At 44.8% G+C, this 19869-nt stretch overlaps 1 protein-coding gene across 1 annotated transcript in view; it reads right to left on the minus strand.

Moving 5' to 3' along the window:
* TG (thyroglobulin) overlaps window positions 1-19869 on the minus strand; it is a 247226-nt gene that overhangs the window by 182029 nt on the left and 45328 nt on the right. Inside the window, exons 21-24 of the mRNA XM_082363748.1 lie at window positions 15222-15371; window positions 13095-13265; window positions 1566-1682; window positions 946-1061 (exon numbers count right to left, since the gene is read on the minus strand). Coding sequence (XP_082219874.1) covers window positions 946-1061; window positions 1566-1682; window positions 13095-13265; window positions 15222-15371 — 554 coding nt within the window. The remainder of the gene's footprint in view (window positions 1-945; window positions 1062-1565; window positions 1683-13094; window positions 13266-15221; window positions 15372-19869) is intronic.

Here is a 19869-nt window from a genome sequence, read left to right on the forward strand (position 1 = left end):
CACCACAACTAGAGAAAGCCCGCACGCAGCAACGAAGATCCAACGCAGCCAAAAATAAATAAATAAAATAAATAAATGTATTTTAAAAAAAAACTGCTAACAAATCTATATGCCCTTAAATGTGAGATAAATGAGGTCCATGCAAAGAATGGATTGGTATGTTGCCATTAAAAAGAACAAGGCTCATTTTTTAGATACAGAAAGATAAATATTATGTAAGAAAATCAAGGTAGAAAAGAATATGTATTGTAAAATATTAGCATGTAAACAAAAATGTTTTTATGTAATAAACACTTATAAACACATAGAAATGTTCTGGAAGGATCCATAAGGAATGGAGGAGTAAAAATGGAGATTTGCATGTGGCTAAGAGTTAGGAAGTTAGGAGAATTGCTTTTCACTGCATACCTTTCTGTCCTAATTCATGGTAACAATGAAATTGCTGATACCCGACCAGCTTTGACTTACTGAAACAGCAATTTCGTGTGGTTCTAACTAATATTTAACTTTCTTTTCCGTTTTAAGCCATAATCATGTTTTACTTCTACAATGGGAAGGAATGCTGGGGTCTGGGGCTCAGAGAGACAGATGGTATTTTGGGCTCTGGACAATGTCCTGGCGCGTCCAGTGGCCCAAGCTACCCAATGAGATAAGCGGGTGGGGGACAGAAGGAGGGGGCTCATCACGGAAATCCTCTTCTGATGGATCTGTCCGGAAATGATGCTGCTCAGATAAACAGTCCCTAAGTTAACTTCCTCCTGAGCCATCACTGGTCCTCTGCAGTTTCAGTTTCCCAAAGTCCCATCGTTTTGAAGAAATGGAGGTAACGTGGGATCAGCTATTGACAATCTCATTCCATCACCTGATCAAAGTGGTGTCAATTCAGTCAGGGCATGCCTGATGTAGGACAAGAGACAGACCCACCATGCAGCTGCCACGACTCACCCGACCAGAAGTTGTGCAGGCGATGTGGTCACTTGCCCAAGCATAGAAATCGCAGGAGACGTCCGATCCCGCCGTAGACACCGTGAGGAAGCTGCAGGCTTCATCTAGCGCACAGCCTGCAAGCACCAGGGGACAGTCACCCGCCAGCCCCTCAGGAGATGCTGAGGACAGACGGACACACACCCCTACTCCCTGCCCCCCAAACACACACACACAGTAACGTGGGTCACGATGACTATTCATGGAGGATTGGAGGATTATGAGCTAATGCTCGTAAAGGTGAATACTCAGTAAGTGGTAGTTGTTATTACCCATCTCTGGCCTGACCGCTGAAATAAACAGATACAGCTCCTGATCTGGACAAAATGCTCTACAAGGAACGAATGCCCTTCAATTCTGCTCCCTAACATCTGGCAGAGCCTCGTTCTTGGCAGGTGGTGGATGCACTATAAACTCCTAACTGAAATTATGAGTTGGATGCACATTTTGAGAATCAAGTGATTTACAAAGTATTTTTTATAACGTATATTTGATGATCATTTCAAGGGTTGTACTTGATGTGTCTTGCAAGATCAGCACAGCATATTTGTATGGCACCACCCAGGTGCCCGGCCCCTCACCTGCCAAGCACTGCGTCAGTGAGGACTCAGAACCGGGAACTTCGGACTTGACCATCACAGCAACATCGGCATCGAAGATCACCTTAGATTCTGGGAGCTTCTCAAATTTCCTCATCACTGAAAGGAAAGCAAATCTGTGAAATTTCACTCTGAGGGGTCTGGGGCCTCTGCAGAGAAGCCAAAAAGAGTTTTAGGTCAAGAAATCACTTCCCACTCACAGCCCTTGGTCACACAGGTGTTCCAAAAAGAGAAATTCCCTTTTAAGGGTAGTTCCAGAATGCTGCCTCATGGCTAATACTGAGAGCTATAACTTGCCATGTCTCCTTTTTCCACCTCATTGTCAGGAAGTAAGAAGAATAATTTAATATTGTATTAGTCCTCACAACTCCCATTTTCACATTGATATTGATTTTCTATCTAAATTTATATTTCCTTGTCCTTATCTTTGAATGCTAATGATATCTCATAATTATTTTATGTATAATTCTATAAATAAAACGTTTTATTTATAATGATATCTCATATTTATTTTAAAACAACTTGTCCTCTTTCTGTAAAGAAGTAAGTTATTTTTAAAAGACAAAACATGTGCACATGAGTTCACGTAAGTTTGAAAATGTGTCATTAGGCTCAGATATTTTTATGATAGCATTTGTTTAAATGATATGTTAGCATCTGTTTTCCCAGGTACCATCAACACACCTGAGCTCCTATCTGTAGGAATGACACAGTCACATGCTCTTGGAACTAGATAAGAGAGGAGAAAGAAATAAAATTTCTCAAGGCTATGAGACTTGGAACTCACTTTTCACCAAGCAAAAAGCACTGCATTTAACTCTCAAGGAATGAGACTTATCTGACAAGCCAAAATGCCCAAGAGTGTCAATATTTTACAGGTAACTATCAAAAAGAAACCCTGAAGTGCATGAGTACTAGTTTTTTGCAGACATGATTATAAACATGTATGTAGGCCCTCATTCTCACACACATCCACTGCTTTATAAAAGAGACCATGTCTGAGTTGGTTTTCATCACGTCAATAAATTCAAAGCCATCCAAAGCAATATATTCTCAGTTTGCATAATAAGTGCAGAAAAAAAGTTTATTACCTTTGGAGTGGGAATGGGAGAGGGAAGTATTAATATAATAGAAATGGCATGCATTAAGCCTTCAAAAATCTTGATATAAAAAATTCTAATTTTGAGAGGACCTTCAAGATGGCAGAGGAGTAAGACGTGGAGATCACCTTCCTCCCCACAAATACATCAAAAATAAATCTACATGTGGAACAACTCCTACCAAACACCTATTGAACGCTGGCAGAAGACCTCAGACCTCCCAAAAGGCAAGAAACTCCCCACGCACCTGGGTAGGGCAAAAGAAAAAAGGAAAAACAGAGAAAAAAGAATAGGGATGGGACCTGCCCCTCTGGGAGGGAGCTGTGAAGGAGGAAAAGTTTCCACACAGTAGGAAGCCCCTTCACTGGCGGAGACGGGGGGTGAGCAGGGGGGAAGCTTCAGAGCCACGGAGGAGAGCGCAGCAACAAGGGTGCAGAGGGCAAAGCAGAGAGAGTCCCGCTCAGAGGATCGGTGCCGACCAGCACTCACCAACCCGAGAGGCTTGTCTGCTCATGCGCCAGGGCGGGCGGGGGCTGGGAGCTGAGGTTGGGCTTTGGAGACCAGACCCCAGGGAGAGGACTGGGGTTGGCTGCGTGAACACAGCCTGAAGGGGGCTAGTGCGTCACAGCTAGCCGGGAAGGAGTCCGGGAAAAAGTCTGGACCTGCCTAAGAGGCAAGAGACCATTGTTTCGGGGTGCGCGAGGAGAAGGGATTCAGAGCATGGCCTAAACGAGCTCCAGAGACAGACTCGAGCCGCGGCTATCAGTGCGGACACCAGAGACGGACATGAGACGCTAAGGCTGCTGCTGCCGCCACCAAGAAGCCTGTGTGCGAGCACAGGTCACTCTCCACACCGCCCCTCCCGGGAGCCTGTGCAGCCCGCCACTGCCAGGGTCCTGTGATCCAGGGACAACTTCTGCAGGAGAACACATGGCACGCCTCAGGCTGGTGCAACGTCATGCCGTCCTCTGCCACCGCAGGTGCAACGTCACGCCGTCCTCTGCCACCGCAGGCTCACCCCACATTCCGTACCCCTCCCTCCCCCCGGCCTGAGTGAGTCAGAGCCCCCTAATCAGCCGCTCCTTTAACCCTATCCTGTCTGAGTAAAGAACAGACGCCCTCAGGCAACCTACATGCAGAGGCGGGGCCAAATCCAAAGCTGAACCCCAGGAGCTGTGCGAACAAAGAAGAGAAAGGGAAATTTCTCCCAGCAGCCTCAGGAGCAGCGGATTAAATCTCCACAATCAACTCGATGTACCCTGCAACTGTGGAATACCTGAATAGACAACAAATCATCCCAAAATTGAGGCGGTGGACTTTGAGAACAACTGTAGACTTGGGGTTTGCTGTATGCAACTGATTAGTTTCTGATTTTTATGTTTATCTCAGTATAGTTCTTAGTGCTTGTTATCATTGTGGATTTGCTTATTGGTTTTGTTGCTCTCTTTTTTTTATTACTTAAAAAAAAATTTTATTATATTTTTATTTCAATAACTTTATTTCATTATATTTTTCTGTCCTTTTTTTCTCCATTTTCTTCTGAGCCGTGTGGCTGACAGGGTCTTGGTGCTCCAGCCAGGTTTCAGGCCTGAGCCTCTGAGGTGGGAGAGCCAAGTTCAGGACATTGGACCACCAGAGACCTCCCAGACCCACATAATATCAATCGGCGAGAGCTCTCCCAGAGATCTCCATCACAATGCTAAGACCCAGCTCCACTCAACAACCAGCAAGCTACCGTGCTGGACATCCCATGCCAAACACCTAGCAATATAGGAACACAACCCCACCTATTAGCAGAGAGGCCGCCTAAAATCATACTAAGTTCACAGACACCCCAAAACACACCACCGGAGGCAGTCCTGCCCACCAGAAAGACAAGATGCAGCCTCATCCACCAGAACACAGGCACCAGTCCTCTCCACCAGGAAGCCTACACAACCCACTGAACCAACCTCACTCACTGGGGGCAGACACCAAAAACAACGGGAACTACGAACCTGTAGCCTGCGAAAAGGAGACCCCAAACACAGTAAGTTTAGCAAAATGAGAAGACAGAGAAATACACAGCAGATGAGGGAGCAAGGTAAAAAACAACTAGACCAAACAAATGAAGAGGAAATAGGCAGTCTACCTGAAAAAGAATTCAGAGTAATGATAGTAAAGATGATCCAAAATCTTGGAAATAGAATGGAGAAAATACAAGAAATGTTTAACAAGGACCTAGAAGAACTACAGAGCAAACAAACAATGATGAACAACACAATAAATGAAATTAAAAATTCTCTAGAAGGAATCAATAGCAGAATAACTGAGGCAGAAGAATGGATAAGTGACCTGGAAGATAAAAACATGGAAATAACTACTGCAGAGCAGAATAAAGAAAAAAGAATGAAAAGAATTGAGGACAGCCTCAGAGACCTCTGGGACAACATTAAACGCACCAACATTCAAACTATAGGGGTCCCAGAAGAAGAAGAGAAAAAGAAAGGGACTGAGAAATATCTGAAGAGATTATAGTTGAAAACGTCCTTAAAATGGGAAAGGAAATCGTCAATCAAGTCGAGGAAGCACACAGAGTCCCATACAGGATAAATCCAAGGAGAAACACTCCCAGACACATATTAAACAACCTATCAAAAATTAAATACAAAGAAAAATATTAAAAGCAGCAAGGGAAAAGCAACAAATAACATACAAGGGAATCCCCATAAGGTTAACAGCTGATCTTTCATCAAAAACTCTGCAAGCCAGAAGGGAGTGGCAGGACACATTTAAACTGATGAAAGGGGAAAACCTACAACCAAGATTACTCTACCCGGCAAGGATCTCATTCAGATTCAATAGAGAAATTAAAACCTTTACAGACAAGCAAAAGCTAAGAGAATTCAGCACCACCATGCCAGCTTTACAACAAATGCTAAAGGAACTTCTCTAGGCAGGACACACAAGAGAAGGAAAAGATGTACAAAAGCAAACCCAAAACAATTAAGAAAATGGTAATAGGAATATACATATCGATAATTACCTTATATGTAAATGGATAAAATGCTCCAACCAAAAGTCATAAACTGGCTGAATGGATACAAAAACAAGACCCATATATATGCTGTCTACAAGAGACTCACTTCAGACCTCAGGATGAATACGGACTTAAAGTGAGGGGATGGAAAAAGATATTCCATGCAAATGGAAATCAAAAGAAAGCTGGAGTAGCAATACTCATATCAGATAAAATAGACTTTAAAATAAAGACTGTTACAAGAGACAAAGAAGGACACTACATAATGATCACGGGATCAATCCAAGAAGAAGATATAAGAATTGTAAATATTTATGCACCCAACATAGGAGCACCTCAATACATAAGGCAAATGCCAACAGTCATAAAATGGGAAATCGACAGTAACACAATAACAGTAAAGGACTTTAACACCCCACTTTCACCAATGGACGGATCATCCAAAATGAAAATAAATAAGGAAACACAAGCTTTAAATGACACATTAAACACGATGGACTTAACTGATATTTATAGGACATTTGATCCAAAAACAACAGAATACACCTTCTTCTCAAGTGCTCAGGGAACATTCACCAGGATAGATCATATCTTGGGTCACAAATCAAGCCTTGGTAAATTTAAGAAAATTGAAATCATATCAAGTATCTTTTCTGACCACAACTCTATGAGACTAGACATCAATTACAGGAAAAAAACTGTAAAAAATACAAACACATGGAGGCTAAACAATACACTACTAAATAACCAAGAGATCACTAAAGAAATCAAAGAGGATTTCAAAAAATACCTAGAAACAAATGACAATGAAAACACGACAACCCAAAATCTATGGGATGCAGCAAAAGCAGTTCTAAGAGGGAAGTTTATAGCAATACAATCCTACCTCAAGAAACAAGAAAAATCTCAAACAGACAACCTAACTTTAAACCTAAAGCAATTACAAAAAGAAGAACAAAAAAAAACCCCAAGTTAGCAGAAGGAAAGAAATCATAAAGATAAGAGCAGAAATAAATGAAAAAGAAATGAAGGAAATGATCGCAAAGGTCAATAAAACTAAAAGCTGGTTCTTTGAGAAGATAAACAAAATTGATAAACCATTAGCCAGACTCATCAAGAAAAAAAGGGAGAAGAACTCAAATCAACAGAATTAGAAATGAAAAAAGAGAAGTAACAACTGACACTGCAGAAATACAAAGAATCATGAGAGTTTACTACAAGCAACTATATGCCAATAAAATGGACAACCTGGAAGAAATGGACAAATTCTTAGAAAAGCACAACCTTCCAAGACTGAACCAGGAAGAAATAGAAAATATGAACCAACCAATCACAAGCACTTAAAATGAAACTGTGATTAAAAATCTTCAAACAAACAAAAGCCCAGGACCAGATCACTTCACAGGAGAATTCTATCAAACATTTAGAGAAGAGCTAACACCTATCCTTCTCAAACTCTTCCAAAATATAGCAGAGGGAGGAACAGTCCCAAACTCATTCTACGAGGCCACCATCACCCTGATACCAAAACCAGACAAAGATGTCACAAAAAAAGAAAACTATAGGCCAATATCACTGATGAGCATAGATGCAAAAATCCTCAACAAAATACTAGCAAACAGAATCCAACAGCACATTAAAAGGATCATACACCATGATCAAGTGGGGTTTATCCCAGGAATGCAAGGATTCTTCAATATATGCAAATCAATCAATGTGATAAACCATATTAACAAACTGAAGGAGAAAAACCATATGATCATCTCAATAGATGCAGAAAAAGCTTTCGACAAAATTCAACACCCATTTATGATAAAAAACATCCAGAAAGTAGGCATAGAAGGAGCTTACCTCAACATAATAAAGGCCATATATGACAAACCCACAGCCCACATCGTTCTCAACGGTGAAAAACTGAAACCATTTCCACAAAGATCAGGAATAAGACAAGGTTGCCCACTCTCACTGCTATTATTCAACATAGTTTTGGAAGTTTTAGCCACAGCAATCAGAGAAGAAAAAGAAATAAAAGGAATACAAATTGGAAAAGAAGAAGTAAAACTGTCACTGTTTGCAGATGACATGATACTATACATAGAGAATCCTAAAGATGCTACCAGAAAACTACTAGAGCTAATCAATGAATTTGGCAAAGTAGCAGGATACAAACTTAATGCACAGAAATCTCTTGCATTCCTACACACTAATGATGAAAAATCTGAAAGAGAAGTTAAGGAAACACTCCCATTTACCATTACAACAAAAAGAATAAAATACCTAGGAATAAACCTACCTAAGGAGACAGAAGACCTGTTTGCAGAAAACTATAAGACACTGATGAAAGAAATTAAAGATGATACAAACAGATGGAGAGATATACCATGTTCTTGGATTGGAAGAATCAACATTATGAAAATGACTATACTACCCAAAGCAATCTACAGATTCAATGCAACCCCTATCAAACTACCAATGGCATTTTTCACAGAACTAGAACAAAACATTTCACAATTTGTATGGAAACACAAAAGACCCCAAACAGCCAAATCAATCTTGAGAAAGAAAAATGGAGCTGGAAGAATCAGGCTCCCTGACGTCAGACTATACTACAAAGCTACAGTAATCAAGACAGTATGGTACTGGCACAAAAACAGAAATATAGATCAATGGAACAGGATAGAAAGCCCAGAGATAAACCCACACACATATGGTCACCTTATCTTTGATAAAGGAGGTAAGAATATACAGTGGAGAAAAGACAGCCTCTTCCATAAGTGGTGCTGGGAAAACTGGACAGCTACATGTAAAAGAATGAAATTAGAACACTCCTTAACACCATACACAAAAATAAACTCAAAATGGATTAAACACCTAAATGTAAGGCCAGACACTATAAAAGTCTTAGAGGAAAACATAGGCAGAACACTCTATGACATAAATCACAGCAAGATCCTTTTTGACCCACCTCCTAGAGGAATGGAAATAAAAACAAAAATAAACAAATGGGACCTAATGAAACGTAAAACCTTTTGCACAGCAAAAGAAACCATAAACAAGATGAAAAGACAACCCTCAGAATGGGAGAAAATACTTGCAAACAAAGCAACTGACAAAGGATTAATCTCCAAAATATACAAGCAGCTCATGCAGCTCAATATCAAAAAAACAAACAACCCAATCCAAAAATGGGCAGAAGACCTAAATAGACATTTCTCCAAAGAAGATGTACAGATTGCCAACAAACACATGAAAGGATGCTCAACATCACTAATCGTTAGAGAAATGCAAATCAAAACTACAGTGAGGTATCACCTCACACCGGTCAGAATGGCCATCATCAAAAAATCTACAAACAATAAATGCTGGAGAGGGTGTGGAGAAAGGGAACCCTCTTGCACTGTTGGTGGGAATGTAAATTGGTACAGCCACTATGGAGAACAGTATGGAGGTTCCTTAAAAAACTAAAAACAGAATTACCATATGAACCAGCAATCCCAGTACTGGGCATATACCCTGAGAAAACCATAAATCAAAAAGAGTCATGTACCACAATGTTCATTGCAGCACTATTTACAACAGCCAGGACATGGAAGCAACCTAAGTGTCCATCAACAGATGAATGGATAAAGAAGATGTAGCACATATATACAATGGAATATTACTCAGCCATAAAAAGAAATGAAATTGAGTAATTTGTAGTGAGGTGGATGGACCTAGAGTCTGTCATACAGAGTGAAGTAAGTTAGAAAGAGAAAAACAAATACCATATGTTAACACATATATATGGAATCTAAAAAAAAAAAAAAGGTTCTGGAGAACCTAGGGGCAGGACAGGAATAAAGACGCAGATGTAGGGAATGGACTTGAGGACATGGGGAGGGGGAACGTTAAGCTGGGATGAAGTGAGAGAGTGGCATGGACATATATATACTACCAAATGTAAAATAGATAGCTAGTGGGAAGCAGCCACATAGCACAGGGAGATCAGCTCAGTGCTTTGTGACCACCTAGAGGGGTGGGATAGGGAGGGTGGGAGGGAGACACAAGAGGGAGGAGATATGGGGATATATGTATACGTATAACTGATTCACTTTGTGATACAGCAGAAACTAACACAACATTGTAAAGCAATTATACTCCAATAAAGATGTTAAAAAACAATTTCTAATTTTACAAAGTGGTCCTTCATTGATCATTGAAGTTGCCAAGTTCATGTGCTCAGCCCATACTCAGTCCCTCCGCTCTCACCTCCTCCTCTCTTTTTTATTTTTTATACTCCTTGTTGTCTTATTTATAGGGGCCAGATGCTCCAGTCCAGCAAACACCACGTTATACGCAGCCAGTGTCCCTAAGGCTTGGTTGGTATGGACCAGCAGCTTACAGCATTGCAGGAGACTAAATAAAATTTGAAACATTTTTCAGTTTCCAATTAAAATCTTCTCAGGAGCCATAAATGCTGTAAGTTTAGCACTTCAGTTAGAGAATCTGCTGGTTTTCACATAAGGGACACCTTGGTGATGGAGGTCCTGACATTTCAGAGTTCTGTGAAGAAGCTCATTGACAAACAGAACAGAAACAATTTATGAACTGAGCTACCAATGATTCCATGGAATATTAAGTTAGCGTGCAGATTTATACATTCTGTTGGTGTAATCTGCCACATGTCTTACAGATATTTACAAATTTACATACATAACAGATATTTACAAATGTTTTGGGGAAAGTATAAAGGGTCAGCATCAGAGCACATCACCCTGTTTGATCATGATTCCGCACAGTGTACTGTGGCTATTTATGTGCCTGTCTCTTTCCAAGACAAGGATAATGTTCTGATGATATTTGAACACCCGCCAGCTAGGATAGTGACAGATATATACTAGTTTTCTACTTATTGGATGGATGGATGGGTGGATGGATGGATGGATGGATGGATGGATGGATGGATGGAAGGATGGATGGATGACTGCTAAAATCATTACAACACCAGGAAACCAGGGCAGAACATTATGAAGATGGTGTAATTCCAATGGTAGGCGTATTCCTCTGTTTGAGCACTTGACATGGAGTATGAAGTCTTCGGTGTGGACCAACAAAGGGCAGAACTAGAAAACTGGATCTAGAGTTAAAGGGAAGATGAGCTTGAAATATTTCCACTGGCCAAGGTCTAAACAAAGGGTTTACCACAGGCAGTGTCAAAAAGATCAAGGGGGCCACGCTGAAGTTGCAGCAGAGAGATAAAAGGTGAGGAGGCAGCTGGCAGTGGGGAAGGAGCACTAGCTCTGGAGTCAGCCAGTCCTGATGCCACCGCCCTCACCAGCTCTGTGTCCCGGGCATGTCTCAACCTCTGAGAGTCTCAGCTGCCTGGTGTGAGGAATAAACAGAGCAGCATGGAGTACCCTGTACCCGGCAACAACTCAGGAAACGCTGGGTCCCTCTGCCCCCTGCAAGGACACCCCGCCTCGGTGTCGGGGCTTGTCAGACTGGCTGCAGGAATTCAGGTGGTGGGAGAATCCCTTTCCCTGATGACCTTTAGGAAATAGTTCCGAAGAAGCCCAGATAATTAGAGCCATTCATTCATTGTGTCGACAAGCGCCAGCTACTCTTGAATAGAACAAAAAGAAAGATACAGGTCTAGCCCCAAAGGAACATGTGGTCTAATGAGGCTAGAGTCCAGAGAGGGTGCTGAGGTGGTGCAATTTTACTGTATCCTGGAGCACCACAGAGCCACCGAAGAGTTTTAAGGGGAATTGTATAAGTAGAATTGCCTCTTAACTGCTCTGAAGCACCGTGGGAAAGTCATTGGATGGAGGCAAGGCTGGAGCAGAGAGATGAATTAGGAGGCTACAGCAGTGATCCACGTGTCTGAGGACCCAGGTCGGGCAAAGGGAGGTGGTGTCGGGATGCGGAAGGGGCACCGCCCTCGCTGGTGGATACCTGTTCCGGGAATTATACAGCTGACCTCTACGCACTTCGCCTTTTCTAGGGGACAAAAACCTCTACAATGAGACTTCAATTCCACGCCCAAAGAGAAAGATCTCAAAGTCAAGTTGAAAGGATTCTGAGACAGCGTGTTGCCATCCCAGTGGGGGCCCAGCTTCTTAACAGGGAAATCCTCCTGCATATCCAGAAAGGGAAATCTAAGCTCCAAGCTTTGCATAAGAAGCCAAGATGCTGAGGACCAACCTGGAGGCTATTCATAAACCTGTACTTCAGGGAGGCGTCGTCAAAGTTGGCAAAGCTGAGCTGCTCCTCATAAACGTTCCTGGTGCCACTGATTAAACTGGCCTTTCTGCTCCAGATGCACACAGGGCAGAACAAGCCAGGAAATGCTTTACAAAGTGCGCATTATAATCCGCACAGCCAAGCCAGTGGTACGGATGCAGAGGGCCAGAGTTAAGATGCAAGCACCCAGAATGGCCAGTAATCACCGTGGTCCTTGGGCAAGTTGCTTTCCCTCTGAGGACGTCCTCTCCCTCGTTTGTAAAGGATAACAAAGATCTGCCTAACTGATCTCTTAAAGCACTTCCAGCTCTAACTCCCCAATTGCTATTTCTGCCCAAGAGGAGGGATACTGGCAAATAATAATAAAGATTTTCGTTGGATTTGCAATTTATCCATGGACAGACACACACACACACACACACATCCTTGGCATTCATTAACGCTTCGCTAAGGCATTAACAATCCCATTTTACAGATGGGGAAACTGTTGAGTGTAAGCGACTTGCCCAGCACTGCACGACCAGTAAAGGGCACCATTGGGATTAAACTAGTTCTGGCCCCACTCCCATCACCTAGGATTATAGGACTCCTGTCAGTTCTTTCGCACCCATTATCTCATTGAAGAGCTGGGCTCAATGTTTGGCATCTTCATAGGATAATATTGACCCTCACGGTGTCTCAGGAGGCGAGCAGGAGGCTTCTGGGGTGATGAGCATCAGAGAAGTTGAGCGATTTGCTCTGGGTAACCCAGCAAGTAACATGGAAGAAGGACTGGCACTCGGGTCTTCCCCCAACATCCCACTGAGGGAGAAATGCTGACCAGCTTTTCGGAGGCAAGCTGCCCACAAGAAAGGAAACCTCAGCAGACGAATGATTTTTAAATTCATTTCTCATGATACTGAAGTATTTAGGGGTGAGGTTTCATGATGTCTGAAATATACTTTCCAATGATTAAAAGAGAGAGAGAGAAAGAGCAAAACAATAACAATTTTTGGATCTGGGTGACGAGTATTTGTTCTTCCTACTATTCTTTCAACTCCTACATAGGTTAAAAGTTTTCGAAATGAAAGGTTGGGGAAACTGCATCTCACATGTCTCTCCCCTTCTAGAAAGCCCTTGGGATTACACGCCCTGTCCCCAGGAGTGGCTCACTTAACGGCCTGCACGTACTCAGACACTGGGCGTCCATCAGCGGGGCCTCTGTCTCTGACCACGGCAGCCTCTGCCCCTCGCCGTCCACGCAGAAGGCCTTCCCGCTGGCCCCATCCCTCTGGCTGGCTCGGTACTGGCCGTCCTGGTCACACCGCAGGCCTGCCTCATTCTTCTGACAGCCAGTGACACCTGGAACCAAAGATGGATACAGCTCTCAGTGCTCTGTCTCTGGGGTCCCCTCCCTGCCGGACTCCAGGCTCCCAGTCCTTGATCAGACGTCCAAGTCACACGTCGGAGCCAGACACCGCCCAGCTTTAGACTTGTCAGTGTCCCCACCCCAACCAAAAGACAAAGTCTGGGCTCATCTTTGGGCCCCTAAGGCCGCTGTGACCTGGCCCCGCCCATCTGACCCTGCACGTGCTCCTGTGTGTCCACAGTCGGCCTGGAGCGCACCGCCTGCTCTGATACCATTTGCTGGGACTCAGGTTCTGCCGCCCGGTTCCTCTCCTGGTGCACCCTTCTCCCCAGCCTGCAAGGAGCTAACTCTTCACCGGCCGGTCCTCATTTCCTCCGGGAAGCCGCAGACCCCTTGATGCCCGAGAGTTACACACTCTCCTCTTGACCCATGCCTCTGCTCAGAGCCGGGAGCAGTTATCATTTCCGTTTGTCTGCGGGAGGGAACGGTTCGCAGCTGCCTGACTCCCTCCCAAGCAGGCAGGGACCTCATCTGGCTTTGCTCGCTATTTTATTCCAGTACCTCGCTCAGTGTCTGACATGTAATACGAGCCTCCGAGCCGCCCCAGGCTTTGCTACTGTGACTTATAATAAGAAATATGTACTTGGTCTTTATCACCACTTCCGGAAGTTGACATTCAGAGAAGGAAGGTGACTTGGCCGAGGCCGCAGTGCCAGTAGGAGGGAGCGTGAGGATGGAGACGGGTCTGGGGGGTGGCGAGCCTCCGCCTCCCCCTCTGCTCCCTGCCATGTAGGCAGCACCGCTCCACAGACAAAGATCAGCGCACTGCCGGGAACTCCTTTTAAGAAAGGATTCCTCGGGCCGTGTGACAACACTTCATGTCATCCCAAACCACAGTGTCTGGAGCCAACGTGTGCAAACTGAGCGGGACGCCCGGGTGTCAAGGACCACTCTGAGTTCCTGGGGAAGAGTTTCTCCTCCAGAAGGAATGTCAGACTTCCGGCCTAGGAAATTCCTCTATTTACTTTCTTGGAAATACCGCCCTATTTCCACTGCTCTCCTGACCAAGGAAACTGCCTCTATCACAGAAGGTGACTTGATCTCTTTTGATTATTTTACAATTCTAAACACTACTCTGATTTTAAGCAATGCCTCATGTTGACACCATTTCAGACTAACATGAAAAGATTTGCGACAAGGCAAGTTATGGGCCCCTGCTAGGGAAAACCCAACACTCCCCAGTTGACTGTTAAGTAAATAGGCCAAGTGAAATCACATGACATACAGGAAGGCCACCGGTACACAGAGTCCTGACAGATTCATGGGACCAGAAAGGGAATATGAGTTACACAGTGGTAATGATCATAGGTGGAAAACATCTTCCACTTCTTAATCTGATAACACTGACTTACAAAAATCAGAACTTTCAGAATCAGACAATGCCGAGATCAAAGGCCAGCTATGTCACTTTCTAGCTGAGCGACTTTAGCTAAATTTCTTCCGTGAGCCTTAGTCTTTTTATACGTAAAAGCTGGGCTCATAATGTTTACCTAGAAGGGGAGTTGGGAGGATTGAATGAAGCGACACGGGTAAAATGTCTGGCCTAGCTCCTGACAGAGCACAGGCATTCAAAGGTGGTACCCTTTGGATTACGATCTGTATCCAATGGTTCTCAAGGGTGGGCAATTTTGCCCCCATCTAGGAGACATCTGGCATTGTCTGGAGACAGTTTGGTTGTCACAACTTGGTGTGCACGGGTGGTTCTATTGGCATCTAATAGGTAAGGAGCAGTGACGCTGCAAATAAACATCCTATCGTGCAAGGGACAGCGCTCCAAAACGAAGAATTATCTGTCTCAAAATGTCAGTAGTGACGAGGTCGAGGTGTCCTGCAGTGTCCCCATGACACCGTAGGGTTTCTCTTTCGAAGCAGGACCCTTTAGAACTTACAGTGAGTCTGGCTGAAAGCTCCAACGGAAACGGTCGTTCTGCCCACGGGACAAGGGAGGCAGGCCAGGCTACCTGCCTGCTCTTGGTAGAATCCAGCAGGGCAGGGGATACACTGCTCGTCCTGAAAATAGCTTCCTTCAGGACACTTAACTAGAAAAGATAAACAGAGCAATGAGGTTAAAGAACAAGACACTGGCTTTATAGTTACAACCTCAGAACACACAGGGTCTGTGAAATTCCAAAATCAGACAAGAGCTCGTTCATTTAACAAATTGCCCACTGAGAATCTGCTGTGCGTCAGGCTCTAGGAGTAGGGGATAAGCCGTGAAGAGGGTCGACAAAGTTCCTGCTCTCCAGGAGCTGACGGGCTGGTAGGATGAGAGGGTGTCCAACAGGAATGTCAGAGTTGAGTGACATGAAGCAGGAGCGGAGGGCACGATAGTGAGGAAGGCCCCTCTGAGAGGCGACACGTGAGACCTGGTGGGTGAGGAGTGCCCTAGGCAAAGATGCAGAAGAGAATTCTGTGCAGAGAGCACAGCAAGTGTGAAAATCCTGAGGCAGGAATGAGTCTGGATTATTCAAGGAATGGAAAGATAAAAGCCAGCTACTGAGCTAGAGCTTAGTAGACAAAGAGAAGGTTGTCACGGGATGCAGTTGAGAACATCTGGAAAGATGATTGTCCATCCATAGGTTGCCATGGGAACATGGGAGAGCACAGTGGTGGGTGCAAACTTTGGGGTCAGACAGATCGGGTAAAACCCCTCTCCCCACTCTACCTAAACGCCTCTGGACTTCCCTGAGGCTCCATTTTCTGCTCTGTAAAATAAGGATTAATAATACTATCCCGTTGGAGTGTAGTGATGATTTACAGAAAGCACATATCATAATGCCAGACCCACAGGTGCTCAACGCATGGTTCTAGACTTGAGGGAGTCATTCCTGGCAGTCAACCTCACACCTACTCTGTCCAAACAGGGTGCCCTCCTTCCGTGGGGTGATTTCAACAATTCAGCACCATCTCACTTGAATGTGGCCTCTCCCTCTTGGTCAGTCAGCGATGGCATGGCTCAGACCTGGGACAACCGGGAGGTGAGTGAGATGCCCGGGGCACAGGATTGACAGAGGCCCTCACAGTTGGCTTGTTGAGTCTGATTTACTCAGAAACACCAAGTGTGACCCTGAGAGTGAGGACCTACTCACATCTTGCACCCTGGATGCCGCATTCACCTCATTCGTCTCCTCCCTGTGCTCCCCTGTCAATCAGCAGTCTCAGTGCTTTCTGTCCCTCTAACACTCCCAACCCTTCCTAATTTGCTTCCTCCAACATGATACGAGCTGAGAAACTAGAAACCCAAACTGGACAGATGCATGTCACATAAGGGTTCTAAGTTGGCGTCCAAGAGCTCTGCTCTGAGGTGAGTGCGTGAACTTGGCCACACGGATTCTGACAGCTCAGAGAAGGGGATAGCAGAAGGAGGTTCTATTTTGTCTTTTTTCTTGATTCAGGGTTGTGTTCTGGAGATTTTGCCAAATAACTTCTAGAAGAAGTGAGCTGTTACCCAGTGAGGGTGGGAGCCAAAAGCGTGCCCACTCTTGGGAGCGCTGTCTTTGTGCCTGGCACTCCTCTGTGTACCGCATGTACCTCACTACAGCATACCCAGCAGTTAGTGTTCTACCCGCATTTCACAGATGAGGAAGCTGAGACTCAGGACATTCGTGCATGACGCCCCCAGCATGCTTTTCTGAAAAGGGCAGGGAGGAAGTAAAATTATAGAACGCGCCAAGCACAGTGCCAGGTATTACAATGTTACCACATTATGGGAAAGCTATCAGCGTCATTCTAGCCTGGAGAAAACTGGTGTTCAAAGGCAAGGTCAACCAGGCAGCTAGATGATAGGGGTGGGATTCAAGCCCCATTCTCGCCAAACCAAAGCCTTTTCTCCACACACCAATTCAACCACCTTCCTTTGACGAAGAAGTGAGCACAAACGTGTAGGATGTGCTCAAACGGAGCCAGCGTGGATCTGAGAGCCACTCTCTTGAGTGTGCATATGTGTGTGGTGTTTCTGAGTAAATCAGAAACTCCAGGCACATCCTGGAAACTGAATGGTGTGTTTTCCGGCCTGCCCTGTGCCATGCACATCCTCGCTCAGAGAGCGGGGTTTCGTTACTTCTATGAGTCACATTGTTGATCATCTCTAGTATTTTTACCTCAGTACTGTGGCTATTTTTTCAAGTAGTCTCCAAGTTCATTGCTAAAGGAAAACAAAACCTTTTAAGCCAGCCTGAGTTGCTGCCTCTGAACCCAGGGTGCAGGTGAAGGGACAGAAAAAAGAGAGCTGGGAATTTTTGCTGCCATACGTTTCAGGCCTCTCGACCACGCGCAAGCAATCTGCGTTCTGTTTCTTTCCATGTCTGATGTCAAGAGTCTTTTGCACCCAAAGGAACCTTTGTGAACATCACGGTGAGGCTCCGTTGCCTCCTTCCCCAGCAGGTGGGTCCTCCCAGAGACCCTGAGTCCACCACAACAACTGAATGTCTATCCCTCAGTTAAATCCCTTCATGGAAATCACTGGAAAAATCCCTGGGGCCTCAGTTCCCTCTTCCGTAAAATGAGGCGATTTGGCCAATTTGAGTTTGCAAGTTGCACAAAGCTTTGGGGTTATGCCATCCCTCCAGCCAACCCATTCCCAAAGTCCCCAAACAACAGCAGCCGTGTTTCTGCTGAAGAAAAATATCTGAGGAAGCATAACTGTCCTTCACTCCTTAGCCTGCTTTGCTCAACCCCACCCCTGGCCCCGTCACTCTCCAACTTAAGATTCGCCCCTGGTGACCCCACCAAACCAAGCCCCTTGCTGTGCCCCCAGGCCTCTCCCACTCTGGTCGTCTCCTATCTCTCAGGCCCCATTCTCCAGTCACACAAACCATGTGCACTGTCCCCATAAAGCCACAGCACTTCGTAACTCCCTGCTTTTGCACTAATCTCCATTTCTGGAATGTCCTTCATCACTTTAGTGAACTCAACACGGGGGCACACACACGTACACACACACACACACACACACACACAAACCACTTCTTGTCTGCTCTTGCCCAAGCGACAATTCTAACTCGCCTTTAAGACTTCACGCCAGCCTTGACTACCCCAGCAAGCCGTCCCTCACTGCCCTGACTGGGAAGCAAAAGGCTTTTCACGTGATATTTTAGCCGTCTTTTCACTTAACCTCTCTTCAGCTAGACTGTGAGCTCCTTGAAAGTGGAGCTATGACTTTTGCTTCCCTGAGTATGTCACATGGTATTTGACACATAATTATATTTTGAAAGCTTGGATGGAATTGATGGGTGGATGGATGGATGGGAGGATGGATGGAAGGAAGGATGGATGCATGCATGGACAGATGCATGACTAGAAAGAAGGAAGGAAGGAAAGGAGGGAGGGAGGAAGGAAACAAGGCATAACATGTTACTTCAGGAAAAAATTCGTAGAGAACTAGCTCTATTATAAGAATTTGCAGTGAGTGAACGAGTGACAGTGAATGTCGTTCAGAATGGAAATGGAAAATCCAGACAATTTCTCTGGGATTCTCCTCAATGGACCAACCTGGTATGAAGGTTGCCAGCAGGTAATTCTGAGGGGAAGCCATCTGGCTGGCAGTGAGGCAAGAGGGTGAACGTAACTGACTGCATGGGAGGTGCAAACAAAGCCTCCACCCCTTGCAGTAGGCACTGCCTAGATGAAGGCTGCCATGCCTGCCTGAGCCATGGGAGGTGGACATTCCCACCGGTCTCCCTGAATCACTGTTCCCCCAGGGGACCATCCAGATTGGCCCCCCAAGACGACACACAGAAACCCTGCCTTATCTCCACAGGACAAGGCTCTGCTTGTAGCCTCACAGCTGTATTCCAGATGTGCTTCAGAAGGAAAAAGAGCCAGTAAGAATAGATACAAGAATCCGAGGGCGTGATTTCACCAAGAGCCCTTGTTGAGAAGGAAGACTTGTGAATCAGCAGACAGAACAAAGAATTTGGAAACAGCAGGGCTGAGTTTAAATCTCATTGGGCCAATTAACAACAAAACAATTTGCTGAAGTTTCACTTTGTGTGAAGCAATGTGCTTTGTATCGATTACATTCAGCTCTGCAAATCACAATCCCCATGAAGTAGGTACTACTGTCCCTGTTTTCCAGATTACGCCTAGTGAAGATAGGCAGTGTCCCAAGAACCCACACTAAGAAGGTGCTGGAGCCAAGACTCGAACCCAGGTCCACCTGACTCCCAAGAGCAGTTTCCTAACACTCTTAACTGTATGCCCCCCAGCTGCTTCGTCCATCCCATGACATTAAAAATACCTGACATCCTGGACCAGAGCAATGCAGAAATTCAATAGAGAATGGATGTTATCATTGACACTGGAGAAAATCCAGGGCTTTTGGTACGGCTTTTGTGAATTCCATTCTGGACCTTTCTAACCATTTGGAGTAAGCGGTGGGGCTGAATGGTGTGATCAACAATGCTCTGTAACTTGGTAAAAAGCTGCCGCAGTTGAAGAACAGAATGTAAGTTTGTGTAGAGCTAGGATGGGTAGACTACAGCCCTCAGGCCAAATTCAGCTCACCTTCCGTTTGGCAAGCGAAGTTTTATTAGAACA

This window comes from Balaenoptera borealis (genome assembly GCF_965194805.1).
Source record: "Balaenoptera borealis genome assembly, chromosome: 17".
Classification (NCBI taxonomy): domain Eukaryota; kingdom Metazoa; phylum Chordata; class Mammalia; order Artiodactyla; family Balaenopteridae; genus Balaenoptera; species Balaenoptera borealis.